Genomic DNA, 12,537 nt, shown 5'->3' on the forward strand with positions numbered 1-12,537 from the left:
CTAGTGCCTTTTTAGTTCACAAGTTACCTGAATCAATTGCAACTTCTAGATGCCACCCTCGACTGTCTGCTAACTGGCATTTGCACTGAGAGATGGAATTAGCTTCAGGGTTCCAGTGACTTATGAACAGCTGTGGAGTCTGCTTGTATATTCCTATCCTTTTGGGTCAAATACCTCACACCTTCCCAGTTTCAATTCCAGTACTTGAAAAGGTGGCCAGGCCACCCAAACCTCGGTGGTCAAGCCACAGTGATTAGAGGGAGTACCTGGTCTTCTCACGAAACTCAAACCAAATTTAAAGGGACCCTAGAATATTTCTCAAGACTACATTGACTTTTTTGAAGATGCGAGCTTCTAGGAGTCATCGTTTACAGCATGAAAGTGAAACCACCACAAAGAAAAAAATCAGAATTAAGAAGTGACGGTTCGGTTGGGGATTTGGCTCAGTGGCAGAGCGCTTGCCTAGGAAGCGCAAGGCCCTGGGTTCGGTCCCCAGCTCCGAAAAAAAAAAAAAGAACCAAAAAAAAAAAAAAAGAAGTGACGGTTCTCTCCACCTGTACCTGGAGACCTCCCTCCCCGACCTCAATAACAATAGATCCCTTAACATTTTTTCCAGTGCTATGCATGCAACCTAAGGTCTTGTACACGGCAGACAAGTGATCCATGTCTGAGTTAACCCCCCAGATGATAGATTTCCTTTCTTTGATTAGACTGAGTTTCCTTCTCACAAGCCAAACAGACCTCAGCACTATGGGAGACCCAAGACATTGGTGACATCCAGAAAATTTCTGACAAATGACACATGGCTTCATCCCCTGCTCAGCTTGGTCCGTGTAGGTGTGAGAAGGACAAGGAGAAGTGGGGAAGAGAGCAGTGCTTCAGATACCTGAGGCTTGGAGCAGGGGAGCAATGACGTTAGGGTGGACGAGTCGCAGGATCGGGTACACGGGTCCCACCCAAGAGAGGTGGATATCACGGAAGTTGCGGCCCAGATGTGCTATGAACTGCATGCCTTCCTCGTTGTTCTTCATCTAGGAAAGGAGAAATCTGCAGCTAGCCCTGGAAAGGTGTCCTCCCACTCTGCCAGTCCCTCCCCTCCTCTCTCACCCCTGCTACTTGATCAGTAACTTATGGTTCTTGCTGAGCCACAGCCGGACCATTCACATGTGTCTCCTACTGTATTCGTATTCCTATCTCCATTCTCCTCACTCTCTTCATCTGTGTTTTTTACCTTAAACAGTGGTTTGATGAATAAATAGGAAAATATACACAAATGATGTGTAGATGGGACACTTGATAGATAACATAGATGATGCAAGGATACAGGATAAGCAAATGACAAAGGGCTAAATCATTAGCTAGAACCGAGCCTTATGTAATGTATGTGTGGGAAGTTTCTAAATGGAGCCCCAAGAGTTTAAGAAACATCCCCCAGAGTTGAACAAATGGATTACATGAAGTTCAAAAGCTCTATAGAGAAAAAGAAAGTATCAACGTAGTGGACAGCTGCCGCACAGAACTTGATAAAGTATTCACCAGCTATGTATAAGGCAAGGAATTAATATCTAGAAAAATAAATGAGAAGATTAAACAACCTGCACACCCGCTTATCAATAAGTGGACCAACGAACTGGACAGGTCTCAGAAGAAGAAGCAAAAGAAAATTGCCTTTAAATATGTTAAAGTATTTTTAAATGTTCTGTCCATCAAAGGAGAACTAATGAAATGAACTTTGAGAGGTTACCTCAACCTTGTCAGCATGGCTGTCATCAAGAAAACAGGTGACTGGGCTTGGAGAGATGGCTCAGTGGGTTAGAGTACTGGATGCTCTCCCAGAACAACTCCTGTTTCAGCCTCTGGAGGTAATGCACACATGTGGTGCACACATACACACACACACACACACACACACACACACACACCAAACACAGTGCATATACAAATGTATGACAATAAATGCTGGTGAACTCTTACCCAGTACTGTAGTGCACACGATGCATAAACTAAAGTGTCTACTGTGCAAATCAGTATGGAGGCTTCTCGAAGAAATTAAGAATACAAGTTATCATATGGCAAAGCCGTATCACTCCTTGTCCTATACCCAAAGGGCTTTCCATTCTGTTACAGAGGTATTGTTCATCCATGTTTCTCTCCAATCTTTTCACAAGAGCAAGGGAATGGAATGCACTACGGTGTTTACCCACAGATGAATGGATACACACAATCACACTTTGTTCAGCTACAAAGAAAAACACATTTGCCTAGAAATGGATGGAATTGAGAACGTTAGGTGAAGGAGCCCAGGCTCAGACAGACGAATACAGTATCTTCTCAGTGGAGCCTAGCCTCTAACTATTAAATTCGTGTGCTTAAGTGGAAGTGTGAAAATGTGGGCAGGCAGGCTGGGAAACCGGAAGAGAGGCCCACGAGACCTAAACACTAAAAGGCTTTAATGTACGGGATGGAGAAGACAGTAGAACAAATGGGAAGGGGTTGAGAGGAAGTGGGCAAGGGAAAAGAACCAACCCAAACGAAGTGTGTGATAGTGTTAGATGCAAACATATTCCTTAGTAATGTACTTTAAAATTAACGTGTGTACTGCTCTACAACTTATCTGTTTTCTCTCTCTTCCCCTATGCATATGTGCATCTCTCGTTTTGTTTCTATTGCATTCTTCCCAACTCCCATATTCATTCACTCCCCTTCCCCTCATTCAACAACTTATCACTCATTCCCTCCACTTAGAGTTCTCCTATAGCCGATTTTACTTCAACCTCAGCACATCCTTCTGCCTCCCTGTACTGAGGTGAACTCACACACACACATGCACACACACACACAGAGACAGAGACAGAGACAGACAGACAGACACACACACACAGACAGAGACACACACACACAGACAGACACACACAGACACACACACAGACACACAGACAGGCAGACAGACAGACAGACATATAGACAGAGACACACACAGAGACACACACAGACAGGCAGACAGACAGACAGACAGACACACACACACACACACACACACACACACACACACACACTTGAAGTTGGCTCCAATCCTGATCCCTAGCTCAGGAAAGATATGAACTTAGACCTCACTTCAGGAGGGACTTGCTGGCCAAATTAGGAGCTGAACTTGGGGCAAGGAGGTAGCTTTGGGAAAGTAAGAGGAAGAAGAGGTTAGGTCTTCCTAACCTCTATGTAAAGGTTAGGAAAGGAGGAGCCAGCACACGGGGATCACAGGGAGCTCAGGGGTGGGTGTCATCTTGCAACTAAAGAAGGAGAGTCTTAGAAGGATGGAGAGGTCAGAATAGTGGAGATCTTTGAGGAGAGAGCTGGCATGGGATGTCACAAGGCTGATTGTGAGGAGAAGCAGGGAGGGAATAGGAGGCAACCAATGATGCTGTTTCTGTCCACAGAAGATGGCCAAGCAAGCAGATGCAAGGTTTGTACAGAAGGCAGTCACCAGAAAATGACCATGGAATGACCCATGGTGAATGATGCCTGGGGAGTTGTGAGAAAACGACCCAGGAAACAGGCAGAGGGCCTTTGGCCTCAGGTGCATTTTGTTTCTGGGAATGATCTTGGATATAATTTCATGCCTCCTGCGATAAACATTTACATTCAACTTATAAGACTTTTTTTTTTCTTTCTGGTTTTTCAAGATAAGGTTTCTCTGTGTTACAGTCCTGACTGTCCTCAAACTTGCTTAGTTAGACCATGCTGGACTCAAACTCCCAGAGCCTGCCTGCCTCTGCCTCCCAAGTGCTGGGATGAAAGACCCGTACCAGCATGCCTGGCTGACATGTTTAATTTTATTGGATGCCAGGGTATATCTGTAGAAGCCAGTCTGGTAAACAGATATGCCGACCTCAGTGTACCCTGAGTCTGTATCTGGCCTTCTGCCTTGGTCCCACGATTTCCCAGATATACTCCGTGCGCCAGTCGATTGTCATTAAATTGTTCTGCCCTGAGAAAGCTGTGGGGAGGGCTTCTCTGTTAATATTTAGTATGTGCTTCCTGATGTTTACTTACATGTTTGTCTGAACTCAAACAGCCTTCCTTGGAGCACCACTCTCTTTGTTTCATTTGTGTATAAAAATAGACTGAAACTGAGCTAAGACTGTCTACAGCGTTAGACTCTAGTCTGCTCCATTCTTTAAGGTCCTCAAATACCAGGTCTTGCAGACCTGCAAAGGTCGGCATAGGTCATAGGAATATGCTGGAGGTGGGAGAGCAGTCCCTAGTCTTATCACGTTCAACCGCATTGCTGTGGAGAAGAAATGAAAAGATTCTAAGTATCTACAAAGAAAGTCTAATCAGCAGGAGATATGAGACCACGAGTCTCACTGGGAATTTAAGCCAGAAATGCTCAGAACATGGGGTACAATGGTTAATGTGGTCTTCCTCCACCTAACAGGAGACCTACATTGTGCTCCTTACACCCCTCTGTAACTCTAGCTGCAGATCTGATGCCCTCTGCTGGACTCTGCATGCACCTATGCTCATGTAAACATGTCTCCTCCCACATGTAATTAAAAATAAATCTTTCAAAAATAGCTAAGACCACGTGACTTTAATGCCAAGTTAGAGAAACAAAGATTGCAATTGTCACGAGTAGGTCTTTCCTACTTTGTGAAGAATAGGTTTGTGCAGGGGCTGGAGAGATGGCTTAGCAGTTAAGAAAACACTTTCTGAGGACCAGAGTTCAGTTCGCAGGACCCACACCAGGTGGCTTACAACCTCAGCTACAGTAGGGGATTTGATGCTTTCCTGAGGGCATTTGCACACACACACACACACACACACACACACACACACACACACACCACACACACACACACACACACGTATGCACACATAGTTAAAATTAATTTTAAAAATTTTTAAATGTTTGTGCATACATACACATACATTAAGCAGGCATTCCTATTTTCTTCTCCCATTCCTTTACAATGTATCAATGTTAATTATAATTATCACATTGTAACTATCACAGTGGAAATGTAATTAAGGGTTGTAAACCTATTAGCATTTTTTTACATTAAGGACTACTCAAAGACTAAGTATTCCTCCAGAGGCTTAGTGTAGTATTGACTGTATGTAGGATAGTTACATCAGGTGGAATTCCAACTTTGCTTTTGTACTGATTTAGATAAATTAACCATGACAGAAGGAAATGTGGTTGGATCACGCTGACAAGGTGTGGACTTGTGATAGTTAATTTTGATTGTAAATATGACAAGTCTGGGGTTAAGAGGCAACCCTCAAGGAGAATATGGGGGGATATTTCCAGAAAAAAATATAATAATTAAGGGGAGAAGATCTTGAGTGGGTGGCACTTTCTGACGGATGACTCAGATGCAAAAATGTTTGAGAAAAAGCGTTGCTCTTCCACCAGCCTTTTGTTTCTTTTTACATTACTACATTCATTTTTTTTTTTTCCTGAGATGTAGCCCTGGCTGTCCTGGAATTCACTCTGTAGACCAGGCTGGCCTTGAACTCAGAGATCCACCTGCTTCTGCCTCCCAAGTGGTGGGATTAAAGATGTGAGCCACCACTGCCCAGATGAGTGCATCCATCTTTAATGACATTAACGTCTGCTTCTTTGGCCTTCCATTGTGCCTTTTAGATCAGTTTTCTATGGAACTTCCAGTCCTTTGAGCACCTTTGAGGCATCCGGTTTCATAGCCTGTGCAACTGCTGTGTTCTCTCCAGGGCACAGGTGGCTATTGTTGAACTATCCAGACTCTGTTGATTGTAAACCACTGTGACAAATGGTGTATGTGGTGTGTGTGTGTGTGTGTGTGTGTGTGTGTGTGTGTGTGTGTGCGCGCGCACATGTGCACATGTGTACACATATTATTGGTTTGTTCTACCATGCCAAGTGTGGCCCTGGCAGTAGGGAACCAGTGCAGCATGGAGCGAGGGGCACTGAGAATGAGGCTAGAGTGAAAGTGCAGCCACTACTCGAGAGGCCAGAATGGTCTCTGGTGGAAAAGAACACAGTCACACGGGGATGCAGCTCAGTGGCAGAGAGCCTGCTTCATCTCAGTACCACAGACAGAACCAAAAAGGCTCAGCTGTTGCTCACATTGGAAAAATAGAGTCCACGGATGCATCTTGAGAGTGAAGAGAAAGAAGAGAAGGCATAAGGCCCGAGGAGGTTAAGGGAAGAGATACTACTCACATCTCTCTCTGCCCATCAGTGTCCCTGGGCAAATGACAGTCCAGACACTAGCCCAAGGACAACAAGGATGGACTAGGCAGGGGCCAGACCTTGGGTGTGCTGCGCTGACGCCTCAACCCCCTCAGCGAAAACTGAGAAGACTAGGGCTGTCCCTGCTGCCCATCCTGGGAGCTCCTGAGTACGACGGATTTGCATAAATGAGGGGAAGAAACCTCAATCGTGAGTCTTGATCATAATGTGACCCAAAGCAGCCTGAGAGCAGGGAAGGGAGGAAAAGAGAAAGGCCTCAGATCCTGGGGCAGCAGACAGGACTGGAGTGGATGCTGGGGCTGAGAGAAGGGCTCCCTGTCTCCCCTCACTTCCTGTGTTCCAGGCCTCTCCTGACCCAAGTTCCACACACACCTTTCCAAACGCATTGGGAACCTATCTACCCAGAGACCTACCTACTGCCACACTCACCAAGGCCAAGTGACCCCAAAACCAGCTTGGTTTAGGGGGCTGAGGGAAGCAACGAAGGCGGCAGCAGTTGTCATAGAAGGTATAGATCCAGGCCAGAATTCGGGCTAGTATCCAAGAGGCTCCTCCCAGCAGCAGTAGATGCCATGGAGAGGCTGTCAGGGACCCCATTCCCAGCCGGGACAGGCTTAGTTGTAGCATCCTGCGGGGCAAATAAGCAGAGGGTTAAATTCCGAGGCTCCGGAGAGGGGTGGGGACGGGACGGTTTACTGAATAAGAATATGGCTAGCGATATAGACTGGGAGTACTGGGGGGCAGCGCAGGAAGAAGTGCAAGGAACGAACATTGAGAGAGAAGAGGTAGAACAGAAGAAGGGACAACTCTTAGCATTCTAGAAGGCCTCAGCTTGAAGCATAAACTCTGGGAGCAATTTCCAGGAGATCCAAACTCTCCGAGGTCAGCAAACACCCTACAGCCAACCCAGCTATGACAGAACGCTCCCTGCTCTGAGTCAGAACTCTCCTTGCTGCCTTCCAGCCCGGCACCTTCTCTCATGAGCAGCGAGTCCTCCACAACCTCCTATCTTCTTTGAAAACTTTTTGTCCCTGGCTTCCGACTTGCCGGAAGCTGTGCGGGAAGTTGAGCTGGGCTGAACCAGCCAATCGCTCCCAGCCTCAGCGTCAACCTCTGCTCCTGCGCTGGCAGCCAAGGGGAGCGGGGGCGGGTCCAACCTTAAAGGGAAGGAATTAGAAAGAGGGAGAGTCAGAGACTCAGGTAGGGCATCCTCAGGATTTAACATCTTCTGCTAACCAGAGACAAAGTAACGAGATTCCAAGGTTAGGAGTGCACCTGCCCGCCAGCGACTAAGGGGTGGGCAGGTTTTGAAATTCCTCCCACGCCCCCAACCCGCGTGGGCCCAGCTGCTGCACAGCATGGCAGAGGTCAATTTCTTCCTTCTTCTTTTTTTTTTTTTTTTTTTGGCTCTATTTTTCGGAGCTGGGGACCGAACCCAGGGCCTTGCGCTTCCTAGGCAAGCGCTCTACCACTGAGCTAAATCCCCAACCCCTAATTTCTTCCTTCTTGAACCCCAGGTCCTAGGTGGACCGAAGGCTCTCAGAGCAGGGACAACCCTGCTGGAACCCACTGGCTCAGAGAGTATAGATTAAGCTCATCTGAGGCTGAAGCATCGGAAATCTGAGGGAAAGTATGAAGGTTGAGGCCAGGCTAAGCGGGGCGTGAGCAGAGGAGGTACAGGCTGGAGGGCAGGGCTAGGCATGGGCTGATGTCTTGGATACTCATTAAATATTGGGGTAAGGCAACTTTTATTTTATATGCATTTGTTTTTATTTTATTTTGCCGTTCATTTTTTTACTCTATCATAGGTGTCTGGGCTATTCAGCTTCCTGGCTCTCCAGTGTCAGGCACGGATTCCCTCTCATGGTATAGATCTCAAGTTGGCCAAGTAATAAATTGGCCACTTCCCCAAGTTCTGTGCCACCTATCCCAACACATCTTGCAGGACTGAAGGTTTTGTGTCTGGCTTGGTATCCCAAGCTCTGTGCAGGAAGCCGTGCCTGGTTATAGAAAATGTCTGGTTCAGTCTCTGTGTGCTAGGAGTTTTCAGTAGGGTCGGCCTCCTGAGAGTTCTCATTGTATTAGGTTTCTACCAAAGTGCCCCCCATTCCAGTCATTTCTCCCAGTATTTTCTCCCTCTCCCTCCCACCTGCTCCTTCCTGTACTCTCATCTGCCCTCAGTCCACCTCTGCTCTGTTTCCCTTCCCAGGGAGACCCATCTGTGCCGCTTTGAGCCTTCTTTAGCGTCTCTGGGTGTGTGGGTTATGGCGAGGTTGTCCTTTTCAGCTAACACCCTCTCAGAAGTGAATACACACCATGCTTATCTTTCTGGGTTTGGGCTACCTCACTCAGGAATCAGACAACGTTTGTAGTCATGAGAATCACAGTTTCAAGTCCAGCCTGGGATCTGTGGGAGAACTTGTTTGAAAAACAGTTTGCAGAGGTGGGCGGGGTGGGGTGCATGTCGGGGTGGGTAGGGAACTCCACACAGAATCCTGAGGGCATACTGGGGGTAATTTGGATTTGGTAATTCCTCACCCAGTCTCTCTCCTTGAGTCCTCTACTTTCCTCCTACTGTCTTCCTCCCTCCCTCTTTCCTTCCCTCTTTCCCTTCCCACTTACCTCTAGGTTGGGTGATAACAACTTACACAAAAACCCTGACAAGCACCAATTATCCCAACGTAGAAAAGGAACACTTAAAGAAGGGTACCTTGGGGTCTGGACAGACAGCTCAGCGGTTAAGAGCACTGGCTGCTCTTCCAGAGGTCCTGAGTTCAAATCCCAGCACTCACAAGGTGTTTCACAACCACTACAGGATCTAATGTCTTATGGGATCTGTTGCCCCCTCCTTGTACACAGATGCACATGCAGACACAACACCCACATACATGAAATATGTAAAATAATAATAGTAATAATTGTTCTCGTTGTTGTGTTTTATAAAAAAAAGAAAAAGGAGGCCAGGGATATGTTTAGTGGAGGTGAGGTATGGTGCAGGGGAAGGGGGTGCTTCTTTGGGCCCATGATGAAGCATCCCTTTCTCCTGAGGTACCAGCCATACGATGGATATAGTATGGAATAGAGTTTATTTAGAGCATGGGGAAGGGAGTTGAGGGGGTAGTAGAGACAGAAAAAGGCAGACAGAAAGAGAGAGAGAGAGAGACAGAGAGACAGAGAGACAGAGAGAGACAGAGAGACAGACAGAGAGGGAGGGGGACACGAAAAGGTGGAGAGTGAGGGGTGAGAGGAAGAGGAGAGAAGGGAGAGAGGGGGAAGAGGGTAAGAGAACAGGAGAGCAAAAGAGTGAGGAAGGAGCAGGCAACCCCTTCCATAGTGAGTCAGGCATACCTGACTGTTGCCAGGTAACTGTGGGGCAGAGCCTAGAAGGAATGATAATAATAATAATAATAATAATAATAATAATAATAATAGAAGGGTCCCCTGGGAAATATATCCTTGTACAATCAGCCTGCTTTCTATCATGGTGGCAAACCATGTTTCTTTTCCCTAAAGTGGAAACTTCTGCTTTCTTTGGAGACTCAGTTGTGTCATGTGATTATTTTTTGGAAACTGTCTTATAAGAAGTTGTTTTTTTGCTGAATCAGACACACGAGAGAATGTTTTGCTAAGGATAGACATGTAATTTTCTGGAGACAGCCTGGGGAAAGGGCGTTCGATTCTTTGCTAGAGCAGATGCTCGAGAGAACACGTGATAGTTGGAAAGGATATAAATATAGCCCAACAGACAGTGGACGATGCTGGGTGGTATTGACACACCTTGCCATTCTTTGGTGGCCATCGCTGGTCTTCACTGACAATGCTGGGTGGTTTGGTAGGCCTTATCATTCTTTGTTGGTCATTGTTGGCCGTGACTTCATAGAAAGAAACACACCAAAAAAACTTCTGGTGGTGTTCTGGCTGCGTCTTACCTTATCAGCAATAGGCAGAGCCTTGCGGTTTCTTCTGGATTGACCTGCCATTCCTGGTTTGTGAATGGTGTTTGTGAGTAGATTGAGCTGCAGCTGCTGACTCATGTGAACTGAACTGCTGATATCCTGACAACGCAGATGGGATTTGCTCTAAAGGAATATTTCTAAACAAGTCCACATCCTCCTTTGCTGTATTAACCTTTCTTTTCTACTACCTCTGGTGGGTGGTGGTATAGAAGAGATATTAAAGCTTTTAAAAGACCTTATTAAAATAGGTTTTGAAAAATCCAAGCCTACATTTCCACTGGAGTGTTTCAACTTGGTTGAATGGTACCACCCCCAGTTATTTAGAGAAAAGGACATCTAGGTATGACTGTGGGAGGGCTTCGTAGTTTGATGGATTGAGGAAAGACACACACACACACACACACACACACACACACACACACACACACACACACGGAAACAGCCTCTGTGGGACTGAATCTTGACAACTTCCTAATGGGTCTTTTTATTGTTATACATAAGGCACCTTTAGCAAGTAAATTTCCAAATACCAAAATTTCTTATGTGACCTAGGGATTATCTCGATAAGCAATTCTTAGCCATGGGAGACTCCCTGGTGTACCAGGCCTGTCTCTGGACTAAGAAGTGCAAAGGGTCTGAGAATCCTTCAAAAGAGCAGCCCCATAAATTCTCAGATAACAATATCACCGACAGAGGGCTACTTTAAAGCTTAGGTGACATAACTCTGGATTCCTGCCAGATACAACAGTTCTGCTAAAATTCTGTAACAAGTTCATGTTTAATTTTATTTCTTACATTAATGTGTGCGTGCGTGCATGCGTGCGTGTGTGTGTGTGTGCGCGTGTGTAATCACATGAAGGTTAGAGGACAATAGAAGTAAGTTCTCTCTACTCCGTGGGTCCTCAGCATTTATTATGCACAGCACAGGAGGAGGGCTTAGCTGGTCTAGGTTTAGAAGTCTCTGATTTGGAGCAGTTTGAGGCGGAATCCACATCAGGGAGGAGGAAGCTGTGGTTGACAGGCTCTGGATACACTAGTGTTAGCTGGTGTAATTGTTAAGTCAACACTCACATTCAGAGCAGATATTTGGCATCCCTCTGAGCCTCACCATTTCCATGGGTCCGGGGTCTTGGGGGTCCTTGAGGAGGCTGAGCTCATACATTCAGGACTGTGTGGCTCTCTGCACCCCCCACCTCATTACCATCCCCCCCTTTTTGTCACCATGAAAGAAGTAACTAGTGTAGTCCTCTAAAATACATGAACGTTTTATAGCAATGCTTATTTTGGCTCATGGTTTCAAAAGTTTTAGGCCATAGTGGTCTTCCCTTATTGGTTTGGGTCTGTGGTGAAGCAGAGTATCATGGAAGGGAACCCATGACAGTAAACGTCTCATGGCAGCTGAGAGAATGAAGAAGAAGCCTGAGCTGCATTTACAGCAAATTCTGAGGGACTAAAACCCAAAGTTCATCTGCCCCTTGATTTTGCTCACAGTTCAAGGCCTTTGGTGATACGTAGTGCTCCCCTCCCTTCGTATTCTCATGTGGATGACTATGGACTGAAAACAAAATCAAAGGTAGATGCCATTTCAACACATCCACAAGTAAATCATGCTCAGCTAAAAGTCTCACTGGAGGGGCTGGGGAGAACAGTGTGAATGGAGTGCCTGCTTGCCTGGCCTTCATGGAGCCCCAAGCTCAGTCCCCAGAACTGGACGGTGGGTATGTGCGATGCCAGCACTGGTGGGGACAGGCAGGCCTTTGGAGCTCTCTAGCCAACCGTATTCAACTGTCCAGCTGTAGGCTGGCAAGAGACCCCGTATCAAAGGAGGTGGAGAAGCGTCCCGAGCATCTGTGTTCTAGGCTGCCCTCTGCCTGCTGCACACACATAAACACACGTGTACATCTGTACAGACAACATACAAACAACAATCATGGAGCACGGGCCACGTGACACGGCGATGGAGGAGTTAGAGTGTCCAAGGGCACAAGGAATGGATTTAAGCCACAGCCTGCCGGAAAGACACTGTGTAAGAACAGAACACAAGAGATGAAGAAAACATAAAGAAAATTTTTGTTCTGAAGTTAGGAAAATGTAAAATTCTGGATTTTATTTACTTTTGAGTTTTTTAAGATGGGATCTCATTATGTGTGGGGGTTTGAATATACTTGGCCCAGGGAGTGGCCTTTTTGGAAGAAGAGTGCTGCTACCGTGTGAATGGACTTTGAGACCCTCCTCCTGGCTGGCTGGAAGTCAGTCTTCTAGCGGCCTTCAGATGAAGATGTAGAATTCTCAGCTCCTCCTGCACCAGGCCTGCCTGGACACTACCATGTCCCCGCCTTGATGACG

General features: G+C 46.4%; 1 protein-coding gene across 4 annotated transcripts in view; it reads right to left on the minus strand.

Moving 5' to 3' along the window:
• The window catches only part of Cyp4f6 (cytochrome P450, family 4, subfamily f, polypeptide 6), a 27,198-nt gene extending 19,871 nt beyond the window's left edge, over window positions 1–7,327 (minus strand). For 2 of the 4 annotated variants that reach the window (XM_087555917.1, XM_087555915.1), the window contains exons 1-3: window positions 7,006–7,268; window positions 6,665–6,863; window positions 887–1,031 (exon numbers count right to left, since the gene is read on the minus strand). Coding sequence is in view for 2 of the 4 variants with exons in the window: in XM_087555915.1 (XP_087412041.1) it covers window positions 887–1,031; window positions 6,665–6,863; window positions 7,006–7,007 (346 nt within the window). In the remaining 2 variants the exon portion in view is untranslated. 4 annotated transcript variants of the gene reach the window in all.
• Window positions 7,328–12,537: the final 5,210 nt, after the last annotated feature.

Source organism: Rattus norvegicus, chromosome 7 (assembly GCF_021556685.1).
Source record: "Rattus norvegicus strain SHRSP/BbbUtx chromosome 7, alternate assembly SHRSP_T2T, whole genome shotgun sequence".
NCBI classification, from domain to species: domain Eukaryota; kingdom Metazoa; phylum Chordata; class Mammalia; order Rodentia; family Muridae; genus Rattus; species Rattus norvegicus.